Source organism: Bemisia tabaci, chromosome 7 (assembly GCF_918797505.1).
Source record: "Bemisia tabaci chromosome 7, PGI_BMITA_v3".
Taxonomy (NCBI): Eukaryota; Metazoa; Arthropoda; class Insecta; order Hemiptera; family Aleyrodidae; genus Bemisia; species Bemisia tabaci.
In genome coordinates this window covers 10,936,059-10,961,143 of record NC_092799.1, presented here as the reverse complement: position 1 = coordinate 10,961,143, position 25,085 = coordinate 10,936,059, and the positions used below count along the sequence as shown (strand labels likewise).

Sequence of the window (25,085 nt, the reverse complement as noted above, 5' to 3'; positions counted from 1 at the left end):
GATCCATTTTCATGGCATTGAAATACCCAGCAGGTGCTAGTAATTCAAAAATTAAATTGAGGCTACAAAGCCACAGACCCCAAAGGCCATTAAAAATGGGGGAGTAGATGCAGGCATTTTGGAGGGTTGGATATTATTAAATTCTACAAGTTAACCTATTTACTACAACTTCATAATTATCATGACCACTCAGCATCTTAAGTAAGGATTATCGAAAGAGAACCATGTTCTGAAAACAGCGTACAAAAAAGTCAAAGCCTTTCCTTTCAACTGAAAATAAGAATTTTATTTACATAACGATGAGTTTGTACAAATTAAAAATACATCAAACAATGATGACAGGGGGTTTGGTAAAATTAAATTATTTATAAGAGAAGAAAGGAGACCAGCTTAGAGCGAAATTAAGCAAAATCGAGGCTCCGATTTGGAGTCAAATTCTTCTACGGGGACTCGTTTCGCCTCGTCAAAAACAAAATAATGACATTAAATAAATGCGCTAATTGAGAGTGTAGATAATTTGATTTGTAAAATCCAAAATTTGATAACAGAGAAACTTTCCGGGAACAAATCAGAGATGTTCAAGGTAGACAGCTTCAATATTCCACAACGAGACTTCATACAGGTGAAAGAAAACATTTTAAGAAAAATAATTTTTGAGGAAAGGAGCCATATAAGTATGAAGCAGAGGGTGGAAACGGATATTTTATCGCCTAAAATTATTTGCTTTAAACTATCCTCCCTTTTTCAGGTGTGAAGATTTTCAACTAGCAATATAAAACACCGTTATTTAAGAGAAGTTTGTGCCTTTCCTCAAATTTTTTGAGGGATCAGCGTGTGATTGAATGATAATTTGTTGAAAATTTTCGACTCAGAAAATTAATGAACAGCATTTTATAGTGGGCCTTGAACACTCCAGATTTGTACAAAGATCAAAGAATAATAATTTGAATTTGACTATGTATATACAATATTTTGAAAAAGAAATCCAGTTGCAGTAGTCAAAATGTAGTCTCCTTGACTTAACATTCAATCCGATAAACTTAACACCTGGATACTTACTTTCATTTAAGTACCTCCGATTAAAATTAAATAATCTCGTGAAACCCGAAGTATCTTATAACAAAGTGTTACGCAATAAGAGAGTGTTTAAAAATTAGGTTTCTACATTTTATTACACAGTAACGTTCCAAATTACACATAGATGCTTCATCTTGTCATTTTCATCGAATTCCCTAGTTTTTTCAACCCCCCTTTCCTCTTTAAACAGCAATATAAACCTATCCTAAAACCCCTGGAACTTAGGGGTGCTGGGCAAACCTTAACCTCTATTATCACCCACTTCTTTCAGAGGGTGGCGCCAAAATAATTTGCTCCCCCAAATGATACACAATTTGTTAAAATGGATCGTTACGATACGCTGTATTTTAGCATGTTACTTAAACACTCCCTAATCAATAACCAACAAATCAACTAACTAACAAACAAGCCACTGGTTTCTCCTTATTTCTAGTGGCAAGGTCGGTTCTTCTACATTGTCTTCAAAATAATTTTCTATGCAGAAAAAACAGGTGGCACACAGGGTAAATGAAACAATAAATCTCTCAGCAGAAACAGAATATTAAATATCTGCTACCTATGAGCAAAATAAAATTGGAACATAACTAGTCATTGAAAATAAAACATCAAACAAACTGTCTTAGTTAACATAATCCACAGTAATAACATTGCTAAAAAGAAAATTGATGCTAGAAATCTAGCAGGAAAAGATAAGTTGAGGCGTTGGATGCAAGCCCATCACGCTCTTTAAGTGCTCTTAGGCTTGTAAATCGTAAAATGCCAGCTAATTCTTGGTGTTCTGAAAGATACTCAAAATCGTAAAATAAATTAAAACAGTGAAAAATTTAAAAGGGCTGCACACCACTGAGTAAAATCACTCAGCTCTTTCACCAAGAGTCAATCGCATGTTTAAACTTTCCATTCCTAATTCTTTCAATCTGGTCCTTAGAAAAGAGTCCTTGTCGCATCTAACGCCTCAATTACAGTTCCGAATGGAACGCTTGTAAAACTTTATTGCCTCATCACTGGATATTCGCAATCACTTCCTGTCTGTTATTGGTAGAAAATAAACTGTCTCACGATACAAACTTTTAAACAGTCCATGACTGTTTGATAATCATAGGAATATTTCGATAGTATTTCCTTTCATGAAAAAATTACCTTAGGTAATTAAGTGAGTTTATGAAGTAGACTTTGTTTTGCAAACTTTTTAAAAATTTGCAGGAACTTTGGATACATTTTTTATTTTTTATTTAGATGTTGAATCTTTTTAAACTTGGTGCGCCCTTTACTTTCGCCCATGACCGTTTAATTACTCTCAATAAAGGTTGTCTAAAAGAGGGCTATCTCAGGTCCATTTTACTGAAATTCATGATTAAATCTTTGGAATCACACCTGGAAGAGAACAGTTTAGGGTGAATTTGTAATCAATGACATTTACTTGGTAAGTTTTTAGCCTCTGATTGGAGGCATAAAAAGGGGTCTGGTAAAATATTCTTGACTGATCTAAAAAGCTATGGCAGTGACGATTTCAAGCTCACCATTTGTTTCTTTTTTTTGAATCGCACTTCCGATCTCTCATCTTTTAATTTATTGTTAGCCAGCCCAATAAACGGACAGAAACAATCGACTTTCTCTTCCAAACTTGTGATAAACATGCATCAGTCAGCATTGAAGAATTTCTTATAAGATAATACAAGACGTAGAACAGTTAATCTTATTGATGCTGATTTAAAAAATAAAAAAATAAATAAACAAAAAACAAATTGGAAAAAAAGTATAAAAAATGAATAAGCAAAGTAATGCAGCACTTCAAAGAGGGCATCCTTCCTTTCCCAGAAAGAATGGATGAATTTGAATACAATTAAGATAAATAAATAACAAGAAAGGGTCCCCTATGTGACTAGCAAACGGATATTCTTTTTCTTATACTTACAATGATTTTTTCTTTTTTTTTAAAAAAAAAAATAATTAACTGTAAAAAATGTTGATACGACTATGTTTTGCTTGATTGATTAAAGACCAACACATATAAACTGGGGAGGCAGATGGAAATTCTGCCATCTCATTAGCAACGGAATACTTCAAGTACCAAACATAAAAAGGCGGCTATCTAATGTTCTATCTTCACTATCTCCCAGGTTTCCGGGAATTTTTTTCTACAGGTTTGTTTGATTGTCCAGATGATGACCAACCTGGAAAAATAAAATATCATGTTAATCAATATTTACCTTTTACAACTAAACATTTGTCGGTATTTTTCTGCCCCACCTCACATGAAAAGTTCTACTTCTTCATGTCTGTTAAGTGGCATTTTGGTGTGATTACCGGCAAAAACAGTGAAGGCAGACTTAAGGCCAGAAATGAAATTTTTAAATAAAAAATTAAAATGTTCTTAAAATTCAACTACTTCAGAGATAATTTACAATTAATTTTAATGTTAAAAAAGTATCTGAGCTGAAGGGACTATTTATAGTGGTAAACGTGAACAAATTCTGAAAGGAACATGCATTTTTTTCGGTATTAGTAAGTTAAAAAAACTTTTCAAAACCCCAAGAAACCGAAAATGTAACAAACATTTTTAAAAATCATTAAATCTAGCCTTCAATAGTGTTACATTAATGTCCCACCAATTGAGTCAACACCCTCTGAAGAGAGAGAGCCTCAAAGATAAGTCTCTTTCATTAATATCATTCGACTAGAACTTTTCTACATCAGTTATGAGCTTACGCAGATCCTAAATTTGATAGATGAACCAGGAAACAAAAAGTGTAAACCAACGTTTGAAAATAAATTCATCTTACATCATTCATACCGAGGCCCGTAGAAGAGAGGAAACTCTAAAAAATCCTCTCTCAGATCAAATAATCTCATTTTAACCCATCAAAATCAGTCATGAGCTCTAGCAGATAAATAAAGCAGGGAACCAACAAAATACAAAAATCAAGACCACCTCTCTTTGAAAGTTAATTGACTCGTTTGGAATGTATTTTAAGTGCTGGACTAAGCTCCAACACATAGGACATAACTGAATAAAAAATTGAAGAACAATTAATTCTTACTACAAGTATGCAGGTTAATTAATCTACAATTAATAAATCTGAGGCTAATCTGCGATAGAGGATGTGTGTGATTCAAAACCTTGTGAGTGCAGCAAAAATTCAAAAGAGGTCAAGGCAATGACAAAAAAAAATTATCAGACAAAAATCAAAACCTTATAGACATGCATTGGGTGATTCCTTGGCACTCCAAAACTGTCGCAGCGCGTTATAACTGTCGCGGTCTGTACAGGAGGCAAGTGAGCATTAAAAAAACCAAAAATTACTTAACACACACTCATAAGGTAAAACAAGCGGTTGTTTGTCACTGCAAAACTCTCAAAGATGAAACAGGAAGTCTATAGGACCCCATTCATTGAATATTGTCTTCTGGGCGAATAAGAAAGTACCCTCCAATATTTTGAATTTTTTTTAGCAATAGCTGATAAAAAAATTTCAGCTGAACTGAATAAATAAATGTAATTTTTTGATATCATCTCACGGGGTTGTTAAAAAACCGACGCTGAAGGTTTTTAAATACCTTATACGGGCTAGTAAACGTAAGACATGTTTCACTAAAAGAGTTTTTGCAGTGACAAAAAATCTTTTCACAGAATGAGATTTTGTTCCATTTGAGAGAGCATGCTAAAAAAGTTTCAATGAACTACTGATTAGACGAGCACAAGTGATGAGTCCAAAAAAATAAATATTTAAGTTGCAAAGTAGCCATTTCAAACTTGACACAAATGAAATATGAACATATGCAAAAAACGGGACTAAAGACTAAGTAGTGAGCACTGTAATGAGAGCATTTAAAAAAAAACCTTGTTTCTTTCGTAAAAATACATTGAAGTGTCATCATCAGACCGTGTGGGCATGTGTGACTTCTACTGAGGGTAAGACTACCAAGTTACCGAGAGAAGCATTAACAACCAAATTTTCAAAATTAAGGTTGCTTCAAAATTTGACTGATCCAATAGAAAAGCATTGAATCGTTTTGCTAAGAGAGGAAAATTTGCCTTTAGTCCTGTTTTGAAAATAAAGCAGACATGTAATAACTCGAAGGTTGCATAATATTAAAAAAAAAGTTCACCTTTTTGACCAGACGAAGTTGGATTTCTAGCTACAGGTTTCAGAGGTGAGGGGTGCGAGGGATTGCTAGAAGGGTACGAATCAGCCTGATCCGTGGGTGGTTTTCTCATCGGATCCGACTTTGCTTTCGACGAACCGCTGCGTTCCAAGTTCATCGGAGAATCACGATAGTTCTCTCCTTTTGAATAACTACTATCGTCATAATCGCTTGGTGAGTCACTCCGATGATAATAATAATATTGCGGAGGCATAGGAGGTGGAGGGGAGAAGTTGATCCCAAAATTTGTTTCTAAGGATAGTGGCGGAGACATCCCACTCGGTGGGGAGGGTATTCGCCCAACGCTACCGAGTGGTGGAAGGCGCAGGTCAGGAAAGTTAATAGGGGGCGGAGGGATAAACTCATTGCCCGGCATTCCCAGCGGAGGGGGAAGGATTAAGTCGGAGCTATTATACTTTGCAAAGGAGGAGTTGGCTGTGTTGGGGAAGTTAAGTAACATGGACGGACTAGATATGTTGTTCTGCGACATTCCTTCGCCGTTTGTTACTGACTCTGTAAGAATAAATATAATTCGCACAAAGTTACTTTTGGGTTTTCCCAAAGTCAGGTGTTAAACTATAATAACAATAAAACAAAAATTAAAAAGGATGGAACCAGGTGAAAGTCCTCTTTTGCTATTGGTGTTCTCTAAACCTATCTGGAAAAACGCAAAACTTTTCCAATAAGAAATACCTTTTTATAATCTTCTATGTGGGTATTTAATTTTCTTTATTTAAAAAAAGTAGATTTGAAATTATGGAATACCAATTTTGAGTTCTTTGATTACAGAAATAAAATGACAGGATCATTAAATACTAATCTGAAAAGCACCCGTCCTTGCGTTTTGGAGCATTGTGTCTAGAACTGCTCATTCCATGATTTTCCCTGTTTTTAGGGAGCTCATTTCCTCATGAAAAACTGAAATTTTCACCCACTTCGAAAGGATTTTTTTGGGGGGAAAAACTATGTAACTTTCCTGAGTTCCAGATGTAAATATCAATTTTTTTTCATTTTTCAGCCGATACTTCACGTACATTCAAATTGTTCACCCCAAAAGCGTTCCTCATGTGCATGCAGGGTGTCTGAAAAGTCCCCTTCTCTAACTTTTCACTTGATTGATGTAATGTTCTTAATTCGAAAATAGGTACATTTTGGTCCCCTAAGATTTTCAGGAAGGATCCCTTAGGAAGTTAGTGGACCCCAAATTTGTTTTCTAATGAGAAGATCCCCCTTGTGATACATTGTTTGAAAGGGTACGAGAAAATAAAATTTTGAAAAAAAGAAAAAATGAGAAAAGAAAAAAACGTTGCCCTAGTAAAAGAAACATTTCACTTGACGAGAAAAGAATTGTGAAAGGAACAGAAATACTTTCAAAAGATGGCCTTTGCAAAATTCAAATTCTTGACATTCAAAAGATGGCCTTTGCAAAATTCAAATTCTTGACAGTCAGTAACCAAGAAACTTACAAGACTACCGAGCTTAAGAAAAAGAGCACATGTGCTTCGGGATTCCACTGGAGATATGCCTTTTTTTCTAAATATAGCAGTAGCATATAGCCGTATAGTTTAAGTGCTATATCTCTCTAGCACTTTATGTAAACCGCTGCTGATAATAAATAATAGGACGAATCAAAGACTCTTCATTTTTCAATGATTATATCATTAATCAAGGCAGTTATATTTTTAAAGAGCCGTAAAAGCGGCTTATACACATATTTTTAAAGAGATGGGTCTATCAAACAGGAGAAAAATTATTTTGGTGGAAACTTACGTTCGTTATTAGGGTCATTCTCATTCTTTTCTGTGAGCAGTTTTTCAACATTTGTTAATCGACTACGCAGAACAGCTGCTTCTTGTTTAGCATCTTGAAGTTTCCGATTGATTTGTCGAGACAACAGCTATATGATGAGGTTAAAAGGACATTAAAACAACATATTAGAAATATTGAATTTACTGCTTACAATGAACACTACCAATATTGATTTTTCACAACTTAATTGACATTGAGAGTTTTCCATATGTTCAATACATTGCGCATAAAATTTTGATTAGGAAACATTCTTTTCAGATGTTTAATTTTTAATCTGTTGTTCCATTTGAGAAATCTTTTTCTCCCAACTATGTTATCTGAACAGTAAAATTGCTGCCATTACTTCTGTTTAGCATGATATTTTTGGGTACCCCCCTCCCCCAATATCTGTAGAACAATTCCCTGGTATCAATAGTTTTCTTTTGAGTTTTTGTGGACTTGAGTTCTTTGTCCTGCTGGCAGTTAAAGTTGCCAAAGTTATTAGGTGAATGAACACTGAGGCATGAAGCTTTGGTTTAAGTTGAGAAGTTTCTAAGGAGCAAAACTTCGACAGAAGTAAAAAAAATATTAGAAATGAAAAAGATGGATCTTACCCAGTTGTCATCAGCTTTTTTCTCCAACTGAACTTTTTCTCTTTTAAACAAATTTTCTTGCTCCAGGATTTCTCGCTTCATCTCTTCTATCTGCTCTCTAGAAAAACATTACAAATAAAGTTGAGAGAAACAGAGTTACAGGAGGAGTGTGATTATAAAGCTTTCTTAGCATGTATGAGTCAAGAATGTGCAAATATACTTATCGGGAAAAACCCAACATTGATGGCTAAATTTGATGAATACGTACATATCTCAATTGCAACCTTTGACAATCTCCAATTATACATGAACAGTACAAGATGTACATCTGATTGTGGCATTGTACACATACAATGCCACAATCTGAGGTACACATTTTTTTCTTTACTTTAGTTAGTTGGTTCATTTTATTTGAGACATTCAGCATCTTAGGCTATTAATGTCTTTACAGAAAATATGAGGGATGAGTGCAAATACAAAATGTAGATTCTTAACTTAATGGAAGCAAACAATTTTAAAATATGTAATTACAACAATATATTTATCATTAATTTGATGTATATATCATACAAAGTTCAAAGGATGGCAAAAGAATGTTATTTGCTTCCCTTTCAAATTCAAAACAATGCGATAAAGACATACTTACTTCAAAGAACCTTTCTCTTCTTCAAGGGTTTTCATTTTGATGAAAAGGGTCTCCTCATCTTTCTGCAACTGGAAGGCTGACTTTTCTTCAATTTCTCTGAAAAAAGAAGGAAGAAAAGATTCATTGTTAATTTTTCATTTGTTTATTAGATCGCTGAAGAAAAACCCAGTTTTACTTCGATGAATTTTGATCTGATTCTTTAGCTGCAAGGACTCCAAACACGAAGAGTTGAAAATTGATACAGATTCCATCATCTTTTTTGGTGGAAATAGATCAAGAATACTTAGAATACGACAATAATTTTATGTTGAATCTTTTTTGGCCACAACTACAAAGTGTCTAAAGGCTTGAAAGAAAAAATGCCCGGACTTTTCAAGATTTCCCCGCCAAAAATGATTGAAATTCCCTGACTTTTCATTTCGACAATTATTTGCATGCGTAGAACTGATTATGAACGATTATTGGCATTGATTCTACTGCTAATGACAGAGACAAACATTAACTTATTTTTTAAGGTGTTAATCATTACAGTGACTACAATTGCAATTCCTTATTGACATTTATTTTTCTCTTCAAGATTCCAAGTGTAACTTACAGCTTAGAGCCCTGAATGAGATTGAGGCCCAGTTTGATCGTTTGGGCGGCAGGGATGTTTTTTGACATTTAAAATATCAAATGTTTTTCAAAAGGTTCCCTCACTTTTCCCTGATTTCCTTGACCGAATGGAATTTCCTGACTATTCCTGGTTTTCCTGACCTGAAGATACACTGCAATTAGATATTAGACAGATAATTCTGACTGGTCTGAGCATCTGTAGGTATTTATGACTTACTTTTTCAGTTCTTCCTCTTGTTTCCGGAAATAGTCTTTGAGGACTTTCACTGCATTTTCTGCTTCTTGCTTTTCTTTCTCCAATTCACTGTTTGTAATCTTCAATTTTTCCAACGCTTCTTTGACTGATGTCAGATGCTCTGAAATACATGGAAAACACAGGATTAAAATGATTCTTGAAAAAAAGATTGTCCCATTCCAGGACGGATATTAAAAGTACCAAAAGTCAACTTTAAAGAAGACACAAAAACTGATTTGCGATAGCTAGAAATGATACAATGGTTTGAATTTGGATATCTAGGCATGAAAATTGCTCACTCAAAGTAATTTGATAAAATTTTTATAATAAATTATTATTTTTAGTGAGAAGATTGGTCCTTGTAATACTGCGTTTTGGGAGGCTTCTGTTGGCATAGTGGCAGGTGAGGTATGTGCTATGCATTTTTCTCGATGCATGTAAAACTTGCGTTTCCTCCTGCATCTTACAATTGAACATGACTAAATTGACTGAATCAGCACCTTATTAATGCAAATAATCTAAGACACTACTATTTTTCTAAATCGAGAGGTATCGGAAAAATTTGAAACCATTTATAACTTGATTTCTGTACTTGTGATACTGATCAACAAAAATTCTGAGATAGATGCGACAATAGAACATGTAAAAGGTAGAATCTACTTCCAAGCTCAAAGATGGTGTGGGCTGAAAAGATTGAGAATAAAGTTTACAAAAGGAGGGGTATCGTTAAGGGCCTTTTTTGGCCCCACCCTAAAATTCCTCAACTCCGCGATTTTTTGGTCATTGAAGGTCTATATTTTACGGAATGCACAATGGTTTTGTCATTTCCGGTCTATTTCGGGGTCTACCACTGGCCTAAACATGGGTCTGAAGGCCAATTTTGGCGAAAAATGCGGGTTTTTCAGCATTCGACGCGCTGTTTCGTAACGATCCCTTCGGAGGACAAAAAAATCCTTCAAGTATGTTCATTAGGGATGTAAGAGAGTCACTTTGGCCAATTTTCGTCGATGTCAAACTTTGCGCTCATAGTTAAAAAAAACTTTTTAGAATTTTTCTTGTTTTTCATCATTATTTAAAATGGCTTAAAAAAGGCGACTCATCTTACACCAGAATTAAACTTTTTTGGCAGAAAATGGTCGTGGGTGGTCAAAACCTTCCTCTAAGAACTTTTTCCGATTTAAAGCCCCCCAAAAAAGCCGGTGTTGCCATATTTCATTGCCTAAAATCATAGAAAACCGAGTACTTATTTCAGTATTTGGGGGCTATTTCTCGTCGAGCTCATTCAGAAAAGTCCAAAAACCTTCATTTTTCATATGTTATGGCCGAATCACCAGTAATTACATACATTTATCTAACTACAGAACCTCCCATCGCGGCACGGCGTTGCCACATCATCGGGGAAAAATCGAGAAAAATCCACGTTTCCCTGGATTTGAGCCATTTTTTCGGATTATGCGGATGGAATAAAGTTGAAAGACTTAAATTGCAGTATTCAGAGATGCAAGTGGATCATACCTTGTGCCGGTATTCATTATTTTAATATATTGCGCTTATAGACAACCCATATTCTTACGATTTCTAGGCACGATATTTGCGCAAGAGGATGCGACTTTCAAACATTGGCCGTGATCTGAAGTCCGAAAGAAAGTAAGCCATGTGTCAGAATCGCGAGTCCTCAATGCTGAATTTTTACCCGCCCTGACAACTACCACCATCCCCCTCCCTCCCCCAGCCCTCTTATCAGATTTGTTTGAAATGCTACAAATCAGTGGCGAAAAAAGAAACCGCGTCACCTCTCGTAGGACGGAGAAGAACTCTACTGAGCCATCATGCATAATTATTCTATCCGCATAATCCGAAAAAATGGCTCAAATCCAGGGAAACGTGGATTTTTATCGATTTTTTCCCCGATGATGTGGCAACGCCGTGCCGCGATGGGAGGTTCTGTAGTTAGATAAATGTATGTAATTACTGGTGATTCGGCCATAACATATGAAAAATGAAGGTTTTTGGACTTTTCTGAATGAGCTCGACGAGAAATAGCCCCCAAATACTGAAATAAGTACTCGGTTTTCTATGATTTTAGGCAATGAAATATGGCAACACCGGCTTTTTTGGGGGGGCTTTAAATCGGAGAAAGTTCTTAGAGGAAGGTTTTGACCACCCACGACCATTTTCTGCCAAAAAAGTTTAATTCTGGTGTAAGATGAGTCGCCTTTTTTAAGCCATTGTGCTTTGTGCCTATACTAAGTATGCAAATTGAGAAAAAAAATCAGGAAGTAGAATTCTGAACAATCGCTACCGATAAGAGGGCTGGGGGAGGGAGGGGGATGGTGGTAGTTGTCAGGGCGGGTAAAAATTCAGCATTGAGGACTCGCGATTCTGACACATGGCTTACTTTCTTTCGGACTTCAGATCACGGCCAATGTTTGAAAGTCGCATCCTCTTGCGCAAATATCGTGCCTAGAAATCGTAAGAATATGGGTTGTCTATAAGCGCAATATATTAAAATAATGAATACCGGCACAAGGTATGATCCACTTGCATCTCTGAATACTGCAATTTAAGTCTTTCAACTTTATTCCATCCGCATAATCCGAAAAAATGGCTCAAATCCAGGGAAACGTGGATTTTTCTCGATTTTTCCCCGATGATGTGGCAACGCCGTGCCGCGATGGGAGGTTCTGTAGTTAGATAAATGTATGTAATTACTGGTGATTCGGCCATAACATATGAAAAATGAAGGTTTTTGGACTTTTCTGAATGAGCTCGACGAGAAATATGCCCCCAAATACTGAAATAAGTACTCGGTTTTCTATGATTTTAGGCAATGAAATATGGCAACACCGGCTTTTTTGGGGGGCTTTAAATCGGAAAAAGTTCTTAGAGGAAGGTTTTGACCACCCACGACCATTTTCTGCCAAAAAAGTTTAATTCTGGTGTAAGATGAGTCGCCTTTTTTAAGCCATTTTAAATAATGATGAAAAACAAGAAAAATTCTAAAAAGTTTTTTTTAACTATGAGCGCAAAGTTTGACATCGACGAAAATTGGCCAAAGTGACTCTCTTACATCCCTAATGAACATACTTGAAGGATTTTTTTGTCCTCCGAAGGGATCGTTACGAAACAGCGCGTCGAATGCTGAAAAACCCGCATTTTTCGCCAAAATTGGCCTTCAGACCCATGTTTAGGCCAGTGGTAGACCCCGAAATAGACCGGAAATGACAAAACCATTGTGCATTCCGTAAAATATAGACCTTCAATGACCAAAAAATCGCGGAGTTGAGGAATTTTAGGGTGGGGCCAAAAAAGGCCCTTAACGATACCCCTCCTTTACCTTCTAAAAATTGTCTGGCTCCCGACTCTTCTTGAAGACGATCCTTCAATTTTTCTATGTTCAGCTCAGCAACAGCCAGCTTTGCTTTCAACTCTGATCCGTTGAACACATCACCAAGACTATCAGAATTTTTGGCATCATCACTGATGATTGCTTTTAATTCGACGATGCTTGCTTCGGCCACATCGAGCGATGAACGAGCTTGCTCTAGTGAGAGCTTCAAGCTATCAATTTCTGCTTTCAGTTTTGTACTTTCCAGAGTCTTTTCACTCTTCACCTACGTGACAAAAAAAGATGTATGATTAAACAACAGTGAGTTGAATGATTTGGTGAGCTACTTCATTCAGTGGGGACAATGGTTTTTCTTCACTTATTTAGATCTAATAATCCTTTAGGGTTATTAGGGTTTTATGATATTTCTTTATCCTTATTTTATAATTAAAGATTTTCTTGTGTTTTTTACATTTATAGTAATTATAATAATTATTGTTCGTTTTTTCCTTTAACTTTAGTCGATTCTGAGAATTTTATTATAGCTCTTTCGCTTGTAACTTCAGTTCATTTTTAACCTGAAAACCTTTCAGCTGTTTGAAATCCACAAACATCTTGCAAATAATGACTAGAATTTTATCTAGAAACAGAGCAAGGATGTAGTCTTTGAATTATAGGTAAGCTTAAAGGTGATAAAAGTATTAAAGCTGTTTGAGAAAAAATAGAAAACTTGTAGTTCATCTTAATAATTTTAAATCACTTGATTTGCTTCTTTATTTGGAATGGACAGGTATTCTTGTAACTGCTGTTCGACATTAATAAAATCCTGAAGTAACTGGCTCATCCTGATGATTCTACTGATATTTATTCATTTTAATTACTTCGATGGATTATTTTACCAAAACGACTCGCAGACAGAAATTTACTTCTGATTCATTTTTACAACAAATGTAGGAATTTGTTACTCTCATCCTCAATTTGCTTTTCACGCCACTAGAGGCAATATATTTTAGAGACAAGTGTTCAAAACTCACAGGCGCCAACGCGGGCCAAGCAAAAAATCGGGCTTGATGCGCCACATGGCTCCTAAAACTCAAAGGTGAGTTTTGAACACTGTTAAAGACCCTGCGTTAAGTCTAAATAATGTAAACGGGTGATCCAAACGTTAAATTCAGAGTCAGAGTTTTGGCAAATTATGTTACGTTCACTAAACCTATTGCGCAACTCTTTGGTAATCATTCATCATTGAGAGAATTTGAGTGCTGACTTCGACTTCTGAGAGTAACTTTTATACCATAGGGAAGATAGCATTGCAGGATTTCTAAAACATTTTGTCTCAGAACACTGATTAAATCCTTCTCTTACAAAACAGAAAAAAAAGTATTTTTCCTGGTTTATTGTTATAATAACACTTAGTTTTAAAACACGTCAAATAACCTCTTTTATTCCGAATTGCCTCTGAACGAAAATAAAATATATTTACCTGATCCAGTTCAGAGTTCAAGTGAATGATCTTTTCTGACGATTCAATACACAGGGCCTCATTTTCTTTCTTCAAAGCGGCAAGCATATCTTCGAGCTGAACCTTAATTACTGCAGCCTTTTCTAATGATTCTTCAAGTCCTTCAATCTGCAAAAATGATTCACAAAAAATTAATAAAAACAAACATAATTTACATTCTGGTATTCATATGAGTGTAAATACTCAACACATTTGGTTTCATGACCTCGATAATACTCTGTGATCATCAGCATTTCCATTTGATTGTGTAAAATTAATTAATGGGATTCTGTCACATTAAAGCAAATCTAGTAATTTTCACTCAAAGATTTAGAAAATGTAGGCTAGCAAGTTTTAACTTTGGCCAAAAAATTACGATTATGTTCATAATTGCCAGGATTTGTTTTTAGGGACATTGAATATGAGCAATATGCTTGTTGCTGTCGCAGGCAAATAGTAAAATTAGGCATTTTGTCAAATGCCTAGGCAAATAGTCAAAAAATCTAACTTAGATTGAAATTCTGCACATTTTTCTAATTTCAGAGAAAATAATTAATTTCTCCTGTGAGAATAAATTCTCAGTAAAAATTTGCAATGCACGATAATATTTGAGCCATTTTCAGCTCCTGCACAGACACTTGTCTGGAAATTTCCAGCATGTTATAAAATACATAATTTTTAGAATTTCAACATTTAAAAATATGAGAGGCAATTAAAGAGGAAGAGACAAGAGGAGTTTGTAGGTTTGATGAGTTATTTTTCCAAAAATATTGAAAACTCGCGAGCTCTTCGCCATAAATTCACAAAATTTTATAGACCATCAAAATTCAACCATCTGCCTAGGCATTTGACAAAATGCCTGATTTCACTATTTGTCTGCGACATTGCCACGGCAGTCTTGAGTGAGTAGGATTGCCTAGTTTAGCAGAAGGAAATTACTATATGATGAAAATTAAAAAATAGTTTTTGACTGCCGAATATGCGGAGCGTTTTCAAGCGGATAACAAAGTTGCCGGCAAAAATTGCCGGGCAGCACACAAGCAAATGCCTCTTATTGGGAAGATCCAAATTAATTAACAGTTGTTGTAAATTTAGGATTGATTCTCACCGTTTTATCTTTGTTTTTCAGTTGAGCATGCATCTCACTTATACTTCTCTGTTGCAACTCGATTCTTTGCTGTAACTGATCTACCGTCTTGAAGATCATTTCCGTGTTCTGCGCCATCGAGAGAGCTTCTTGCAATCTCCTCTCCAAATCTTTCACCAAACCACTCTTCACAGCCGATTCATTTTCCAGAACTAAAAGTTTTTCTAGCAACTCCTCACGTTCAGCCTAACAGAAAAAATAAACGATGCGTTAAGATGTTGAGGATAAAACCTGGGTGAAAGACTTCCAGAATTTCTTTAAAAGAGAACAAAAGGAGCTGATAATAACAAAAAAGTAATCCAAATCAATTAGGTTTAGTTGTTTAACTATTTAAAATAGGGTCATCATTGCTGCTGAATGAGGCTGAAAAAGTTAAAATCAACTCTTTAACTCTAAAAGCAGAAAAAAGAACAGAGTTATGATAAAATGAAGTATGTTCTGGTTTGTGTTTCATAACCTTTTTCCTCCTCGTTTTCGCCTGACAATTCTTTTGTTTTGCGACAACCGAAAACAGGAGTTATCAGGCAAAAAAGGAAAGAAAAAAGGTGATAAAATGAAGTTCTGAAGTTGAAGGGAGGTTTCTATCCCAAATCCTTGAACGCTCTCCAAGATGGATATACTTTACGCCGAGTGATGCACCTGCCTGTGAAAGCATTACTAACCCTACTCTTGTAAACATAATACGAAATTTTCTGTCAAAAAGCCAATTTTTTATTTTTTCAGAAAAACTTGCATAGAACTGCTTATTAAAAACTCAAACCTTCAAAAATAAGATTAATTTTCAAAGATCTGGTCACGAGTAATGAGAATGTCCTGAAAAGAGTACACAAATTTTACACCCAGAAAACCTCACTTAAGAATGTTAAACTTGCACATTGTGATAAAGTTAAAAAAATTGTCTTCTATGTAAAAGATACTAGAATATAAAGCATGGCCACAAATGATTGGTCCACTATTGAAAATGTTGAATATTTCTTTTAAATTGTTCTCTATTAAGGAATGTGGAATAGAAATTTTTATAATTTTTTATCTTTCCTTCTGAATTGTTTCTCTTGATAGGAAAGAACCTATGTCAATGGGCCTGTTGCAAACTTTAGCTAGAGCAAAACTAAGAGTTGTTTCTTATAGAAAATGCCTCAAAAATCACAATGAGCGCATCGGCAAAGTCTAAAATGTACTCACAACTTCACAATCTGCGTAAGAAATTTGCAGTTTTTTGAGCTTCCCGCTTCAAAAACGATACTACGGCACAGGTAAACATTTTGTTAGTGGAGTCGTTCCATCGTCGGCAATATTCATCATGGCCGACGCTTCCGTAGTTCCGCGCGTAATTCAAGGAGAGTTCAATGTCAATCAAGGCGGGCGAGGAAAATATGAACGTAAACACGCCGATTGTCATCTAGTCTAATCCTGTTCAGGTGTTATCTCGTCCCATCACACGTGTTTTGGCGAATTGGCGTCGGCCATGATGAGTATTGCCGACTATGGAACGACTCCTCTATCAAAAGGTTTACCTGTGCCGTAGTTTCGTTTTTGAAGCGGGAAGCTCAAAAAACCGCAAATTTCTTACGCAGATTGTGAAGTTATGATTGCATTTCAGAGTTTGCCGATGCGCTCGTCATGATTTTTGAGGCATTATCTACAGGCAACAACTCTTATTTTTGCTCTAGCAAAAGTTTGCAACAGGCCCATTGCAAATGAACAAAGGAGACAACAATGATAAAGCATACACATTGAGAAAAGAAATTTACCTCTAACTCCGTGATGTGCGTTGAGTTTACTGCAATACCTGAATCAGATGGACCACTTCCCTGAGAGCAGAAATAAATAACAATTAAGGCATACATCCGTAGAAAAGGGGACAAACATCAACATATATGACATTGGTATGAATCTATGGAACTTTAAGATGCGTATGTAAAACATAAGGATGAGAGTGTGCAGATATTCATATGCTAGCCATTATCAAAATTATTTGATACTTTATTGCACTACTACACTTCACAGATGTCAATATTTAATGCATAAGCGAGAGAAAGAACTTTGAAATTGGATTTTGAATTGGTTTAAAAGTCGAATTTTAACCCATTGCCTTGTCTCGGAGAGGCAATTAGTTGAAACACTGCCCACAGAAGCCTCAACGAGAGGCAAGTCAAAGTGAACTTAGTTGAGAATGCAATTTACTTTGATTTTTGGCGGGTGAAAATAAGTGTAACTTGAATTCGCAGAAACTAGAAATTGCGTAAAAGCAAAAAAAAATCAAATGATCACAGCAAATTAAGGATTTCAAACTTACTAATAATAGAGACTTTTACCAAATTAAAAGATCTTCTTTTTTGCAGGAGAAAAGCTCGACTCAATGCAAAGTTTAAACAAATTCTCAATGAGGTATATCATTAAGATTTGATTAAATAGAAAGTAACCAAGCTACATTTTGAAAGAAAAAAAATGATTTAGAAAAAGTTTATTTCTCTCAGTCTATTTTCTCTCATTAAAAGTTGAGGAGAAACTAATTGAATGTAAAAATAAGCTTTAAACTTCATCTTTAACATTGAGTTTTATGAGGGAATAATACTTTAGGTCTCCTATCTTGGTTTAATCTTAATGCAACTGGGTTTTTTCCCGATAAACTTGGTCTGCCTATTGACCCCGTTATTTCATTTACTCAAATCTTGCAGTATTTGACCCACATGGCCTCGAGCTCCTTGGAGTCAGAGATGGAAAATTTCATGAAATTTATTCACGCGGAATTTCATGCAAGAACTTTCATGCATGAAATTTCACAAAATTTTTTGAAACTTTTGAGGATGCATTCAGGGAGCCAAGAGACGCCATAAAACAGTGATTCTGGATTTGAACTTTTCACCCCAAGCCTAAAGCATTCACGCGTTGCAAATGTTTTCGTTTGGTGTAGAGGTTAGGCTAAGGCTTTCCTCTCTAAACTCTCCTTTGTGCCCGCCTTCAAGTACAGCACCTCAGACTTCAGTAGGGTAGCATAATACTGCCGCATTAACAGGAAGACCATTTGAAACGCTTCTGGATCTCCAAAGGTTCAATTGATAATTTCGAGAAAAATTAATAAATTTCAGATGTGAAATTTTTTCGAGCCTTTTGAAATTTCATTTTCCATCTCTGCTTATAGTGCAAAAATTACCATCTAATTCTGACCATGACTGACTTGGATAACACTGTAAATCATTGATTTTAGTTAGAGAAAATTATTTTATGTCAATTATTCTAGCCCTAGAACTGATTACTAACTGTGCACTTACTGAACTGTTGGATAATTTGTTCGTCAATTCCAAGACCTCTTTTTCAGCGATGAACAATTTTTTTTCCAAGGAGTCGATCTTTTTGAATGAACTATTATCTCTGGAACGTTTCTGAAATTAAAGGCAAGCAATCAGTAGACACAGAGGACCTAAGTTCTTTAGTTCTTTATAGAGCAATTTTCCACAATTTGTGATGATTTCCATTCTGAAATATTGAGGTGAGCCGATGGTTGTCTATTCAAAGTTTATAGACCTCAAAAAATTCCTGGCGAACTTCAACCTTTTGCTTTCCCTTCACCACTGCATACCTCACAAAATGCAAAAAGTGAGCGATTAATACTTTCAATATCAAGAGGATCTCATCAGTTCCATTTCCTCTTTAACCAAAATTTTATGTAAGTAATCTACTTAAAGCCTCCGTGGATTTATATGTATCAATCTTTGGACTTACACTAACACAGCAGCAGCATTTTAAACAGCCCAGAAAAATTATATTCACATTTGCGGGATCAGTTAAACTGCTGAAGTGATTTGCTTTTTATGCCATGTATAATTAAAGTAAAACATAGAAATGAAATAATGCAATCTATTGATTTTAATTATTTGATACATAGAACCACAAGGATTCATACAAATATCATTGATGCCTAAATAATTTCGAAACATCAGTAATTTTTTTACAGGCTCTACAAAGGTCGCAGTTGGCCTACCATATGATTATGCCATCCAGCATTCTCGGAACCAGATACATGTATCAGTCCAAGGTCGACACAATTACAAAGGCAGTATACTAGGTATAAGTACCAAAACAAAAACAAATAGGAACTTACCTCAAAGTAAAGGTAAAAGAAGAAAGTAGCAACCAAAACGACAGCAGTTGTGAGGAAAAAGACAAGGCCTTGTGCTTTCAAACATGTTGAGCCTAGCAGCGGTTGTAAGAGAGACTGAAAACAGAATTGTAGATATGAGACAAGGAGATACTTCTGGTGATGAATAAGTTTTACAGTTCATAGAATCATGCTTCCATAGTTTGGTCTTGGGAATAAACAACAAATATTAGTTTTTTGGGCCAGTTACAAAAGTAAACTTCATTTTGTGCGTCCCAGACTGTATGAATTTGATGTTAAAAAAAATATAAACGCTAGGATTGGGAACAATTTTTTTAATTGGAGATAAGTGAATTTTCAGGATCTCCACGATTTCTTTATTTTCCAATTCTTTGACTTACTTATTTACTTTTCCTTGACTCCAAAATTACTGATTTTCCTAACTTTTTTCTGACCTTCAAACCAAACTTTGATGTAGTTTTTTTTCCCTTTGAATTACACCGACTTCTGTTAAACTGTGGATGAAGTTTCCACTTCTGGATATTCTACTTATGGAAGTTGACAGTCGAATGTTGCTTATGCTCTCTTAAATGGCACTGGCTGAAGTTTCTGAGCTGAAACGCTGCTTGTAAAATTCCCTGACTTTCCAAATGGTCAGAAACCCCGATTTTACTCACCTCAAAGTATATTTCACTTGAGGCAGCACCCATTGCAGGAGAAGAGGGATGATCTAATTGTTTTAATGAGGGGCAGTTCAGATCTTCTACTTTGCACGTGTCATCTGCGATTAGAAGGAAAAAGTGATTAGTGAAGATTAGGGGGGAAAGATTGAGGCACTACAATGAAAAAATACAAATAATGTTTCCAATTCCTTAAAAGTAAAATAATTTTAGGCTGAAGAATTGATTTTGGGTTCCAATAAGGAAATAAACAGTTTGTGATTCCAGAGTTTATATGGAAAAGATGAAAAAATAAGAGCACGCTCAAATCATCTATAGTCTTTGAATGGGAAAAATTTCAATAGTTTCGGAACAGCTGAGTTTTCAGTACCTAATGTTTCTGATGCTTTCAAAGTATTTCAGCAAAGTAAGCTGATCCTGGGCCATTAAGAATACTTTATTGGCACAGAGAGGGAAACAACCTCCAAAAAACCGCACAAAATCAATTTTTACAAGCACAAACTTCCCGTTCATTAAGTAGGATGCATCCGTGCACAGTTAGGTGACCAAAACCACATGCGGGGCAAACACCAAGTACCCACAGTGCAATATTATGACTTTAAAAAACTATTGCTTGGGATATTTTCAGAGATATTTTGGGATATTTTGGGAGAATTTCAGGATAAAAAAATCCAATACAGGGACATGCTTGACATGGAAAATAAGATGCAAAAAAATAGTGTTTAGAGATTTCAACAATTCTGCTGAATCATGATTTGTATCCAAGATGTCCACAAGTACTTGAAGTTAAATAGGTATTTAGTTTATATTGTAGAGTGTGGATGTTTACAGAAAAAGACTTTGCCAGTTATTTAAAATATTACTAAATCGTAGCACACAAATTGAAGAAAATATTTTAGGCTTCTTCATTTTAAGGCTTCAAAATTGCCTTATCATTGAAAGAAAATTTTACTGCACGGCATATTAGTTTATGACTAGATAACGATGATGGATGTAAATGAGGGATGTCATTTTGATGAAATTTTGCTTACCAAAAGTACTTTGAGAATCATGTTTTCCACTTCTCCACACATGCTGAGGATCCTCTTCTTTTTCTTTGGACATGAAGCCGAACATATAACTCTCTTTGATACTGGATAATGAATGATAGACGTCCATAACTTGTCCGAAAATCCCGAGGGATTGCAGCCCTTCAGTTTCTTCAACATCTTTGGCTGGCGGTAAAACATCATCTTCTTTAGGTGGGAGCAGATTTTCTGGTGTCCCGATTTTATCATCCGGTTTCAATTCTTGGAAAGGCCCTGATGACTTATCAAGTGTGGAGTCATTTTCACCGGAAGGAATATTTTGGCTTGGCTCCGTTGGACTGGCCACTAGACTAGGATCATCAGTTACAGGTTCATAAGCTGGTTTTGCGACAATGAGAGAATCATAAACCCCTAAAACTGGCTGTTCTGGGTATGGAGCAGCATCGAACTCACCCTTCTTAGCCAGTTCTTCAGTTGTCTCTGCCTCAAGACTCTCTGAGACATTGGTCTCTGGTGACGGCACTATTGGGACAATAAGAGAATCGTCACTTACAGTCTGCTCAGGACTGATTTCAGATGTTTCGTTCGCAATTGAGTGTTCAACAGTGCCAGTATAGCTTGGAGTAACATCCTCATGAAAAGCAAAACTTGTCACCTGTTCAGATTGCTCAGTTTCTGTTACCTGTTCAGGAATTCTTTCCGGCAAATCTTCAGTTATGTTTGTCGTGTCAATCCCGACTTGATTGACGCTCTCAGGCTGTGTGTCTGATGTGACCGGAGGCTCCATAATTTCTGAGCTATTTTCTGAACTGTCAGGTGACGCAATATCTACATTTTCATTTTTCGGTTCTTGCAGGTCTGGTTGCTCTACTTCATCAGCGAGAGGTTTACCACTCAATGATTCATTTTGGTCGACTTCTACACTGCTAGTTTCTTCTGCACTGCTCTGTTCTGCCGGTGCAAGAATACTTTCCGATTCAACGATCGGTTGTTCATTTATCTCAGTGCCATCAACTTGCTCAGCAACCGGTTGCTCATTGAAAGACGAGAGTGGTTTTTCTGTTGCTGTGACTTCGGTCGCCTGTTCAACAGTGGGCACTGTTGGTAAGAATGACGGCTCTACTTGAACAGGGTTTCCAGAAAAATCATCTAATTCGGTTGCGGTTGCATTTGCTGCCTCATCTGATGTTATTTCACTTTGGGATGTTGGATCTGAAATACATTCGACAATGGACTCTTCCGTTGTCTCTATTTCTTCCTGGCTGGGTGCATCATTCGAAGTAGCCAGCTCTATATTATTTGCAGGAGTAGTAGTATCATCTGTCGTTTCTGCTTTAGGCACATCCACAATTATTTGATCTTGTGGTTGTAAAGACTCATCCTCTTTTTGCGCGATTGAAGGTTCGACTGAATTGGCAACAGCAGCATTTTCAGGGAGAGCTACTTCTGCAGTTGCTTGAACGGGTGGTACAGTTTTAGTGGGGTAAACTGTGGGAGAGGGTTCGTAATACGCACTGCTTTCTGTTGAGCCACTGACAACTTCCGCAGTGCTTGGTACGAGGACATTTTCTCCTTCACTTTTTTCTTCTTTCTTTGGACTTTGATCTCCATCAGAAGCGGCAGGGGAGTCAAGTGAGTTCTCACTACTATCTTCCGGCTCACTGAAAAATGAAACTATGTTTTTCACTAACTCCATGGTGCTCCCTGTTTCATCGACTCTATTCTGAAGATTTTCCACCTCGAGCTCAACATCAACTTCATTCTCAGTACTATCTACAGACTCTTCATCATCCAAAATTTCTTCAGAATCTGTTTGATTGACATCTTCTGTTGTGGCATTAGGCTCTTTATTGGTGTTAGCATCGATACCTGTTTGTGTTGCTTCTGTACTTGAGTCTTTTTGAACTTCTTGAGAGGCTGGCGATTCTGTGGAAACATCAATGGCTGACTCGACAACTGCTTCTGTTGTTACGTCGGCAACTGGATCATTAGTCGCATTATCTCCATCACTATCCGATAGAAAGAGGGTCGTGCCATCAATGACTTCATAGGTTTTACTGGAGGAGATTTCTTCTGCGTTTGGAGCATCAACAGCTTCTGGCACATCTTGTGTTAGTTTATTTTCCAATGGCGGTGTTTTGGCGGGGGCTTTGGAGTCCAATTCAAAAAATTTAGAGATTACATCATCACTGGCATTGACTAAGTTATCACTGATGATGCGTATGTGACTTTCTTTAAAAAACGTGTTGGATAACAGCGCCACCTGACCTTTGTGCTAAAACAAAAAAATTAATACTTGTACTTTCTTGATAGATAACAGTGATTGGAGTTAACTAGTACTTGATTAAACAACTTTTGAACTTTATAATTTGCAATTGGACAACATTTTGCAAGAAGGAGCGTCTATTTTTGGTTGGTGCAGACATGAGCTTTTGCAGATGAGCTAGAAATAGTAGCTTCGGAATGCAAGATGTAGTCCAATTTGCTCTCAAAAATCCCTTGTAATTACAAAGAAATGGCCTAAGAATTAGTGTATTCACTGTGAAATTTGCGATAGAGCAGCTCACAACATTGTTACAATGTCTTCGAGTTTTCTTTGTTTTGTAGTCTTTGATAGTCTGCTTAAAACAGATAGGTATGAAATGTTCTGCATTCCTCTCTGACAAAACACCACCAACTTACACCGGCACCTAGACTGATAGAGACAAAAAAAAAAAAATACGAGGAACTTGAAACAATAACTAAAAATGTCAAGCGCTCCCAAATGCCTTTACCCATTTGGTCCCTTAAATTCAAGACTCCCACAAAACTGAGTTGCTGATAATACATCAAATAGGCATCAACACAACTTGCCAATTTATCTCAAGTTTTTTTTCCCCACTTCAAATATCCCACGAGGGACGGTCCCGAGTTTTACTGTCCCTAAAGTCCTAACCTTCTTCCTTGCCAGATCAAGCCAGCCTCACATAACCGTTGTTTGAGACCATTGAACTCAGGTCACCTGGCCAGGAATCGAAGCCAGGACCTCCCTATCATAAAGCAAGCGCTACAACCACTATACCACAGGAGGCTGATTGTTGTTGCCTGACTAAGTTGCTGCGAAAGAGGCCTTCATCTGCCAAAAAATGCGCTGCAGTAAAACCTCATGATTCTGTCAAGAGAAAATAAGTCTGCCATTAAAAAAAAAGTTGGCCATGAAATTTTTTTTAATTTAGATCTTCAAAATTGAAAAAAGAAAGTTTCAATAGGATCAAGGCTGCCTAAGATTCTGAATCATACTGATGAATGCTTACCTGGATCAAATATTTGTTGTTGCTCCTTCCCAGAATCTCAACAGTATCTCCTCTCTTGATATGGATTCCATTGCCATGGTACTGAACATGTGCTCTAGCTTCAGAAATTACCGCTAAATATACAAAAAAATCAGTCAAGTCATGATAGGATAGTGACAAATACGTCAATGGTCAAATTAGAAAACAATCAACTACTTAAATAATGCAAGTTTTTTTTTATCCGTGGAATGCGATGCATCGGGATCTTTGCGGTTCGGGACAGTTAGGTATAATTTAAGCGTACGCTTGGCTGTTAATTTATGCTTGATGCATGCTCAGATCAAAAAGGCTCCCAACACAAGTAGCAGGCTAGTTTGGCGAAAAGACGTCCTGACTATCTTCAGCGTGTATTTATGCTCAGTTTGATGAATGATACAAGCAGGCTTTTAAATGAGTGAAGTGTGCGGGATGATTCGGAGATGAAAACGATTAGCCGTAACCATGTCACCACACCACAACTAAAACCTCGCAGCGATTAATGATCATAGGCATTTAAAATCCAAGAAGGACCCAAGACAATCAAGGCATGTGGAAAAATCCAGAGGATACGACGAGAATAACAGCGAACCGTAAACTGAGAGATAAAAGTGTAAAGTTAACCAATTTCCTCCTTACCGTCACAGTCTGGACTACCACATTTCAGCACCACATTTTCTTCGGAGAGACAATAACATAGTAAACTACTAAACCACAAACTTAAGATTAATTTCATGATAATTATAATTAAAAAACTAGGACATGATCAGGAGAAAGTACTTTTAATCATTACGAACACAACAAATTCACTGATAATGTCACAGAATTACAGCTCATCATTTGTTTTTGATAATCTTCTTCTTCTTCCTCGGTCGCAAAAGTGGCCAACGTTAC

The 25,085-nt window shown here is 36.3% G+C and overlaps 1 protein-coding gene across 1 annotated transcript; it reads right to left on the bottom strand.

The window, feature by feature from the left end:
* Positions 1-259: 259 nt before the first annotated feature.
* Positions 260-25,058, bottom strand: Tango1 (transport and golgi organization 1). Its single transcript, XM_019048915.2, has 16 exons — positions 24,831-25,058; positions 24,177-24,289; positions 20,887-23,158; positions 19,853-19,956; positions 19,179-19,292; positions 18,349-18,459; positions 16,828-16,887; positions 15,038-15,262; positions 13,912-14,058; positions 12,438-12,714; positions 9,083-9,221; positions 8,251-8,346; positions 7,626-7,722; positions 6,994-7,120; positions 5,188-5,736; positions 260-3,251 (listed from the first exon to the last, which is right to left on the bottom strand). The coding sequence occupies exons 1-16, from the start codon at positions 24,925-24,927 to the stop codon at positions 3,187-3,189; spliced, it is 4,593 nt and encodes a 1,530-aa protein (XP_018904460.2). The 5' UTR covers positions 24,928-25,058; the 3' UTR covers positions 260-3,186.
* Positions 25,059-25,085: the final 27 nt, after the last annotated feature.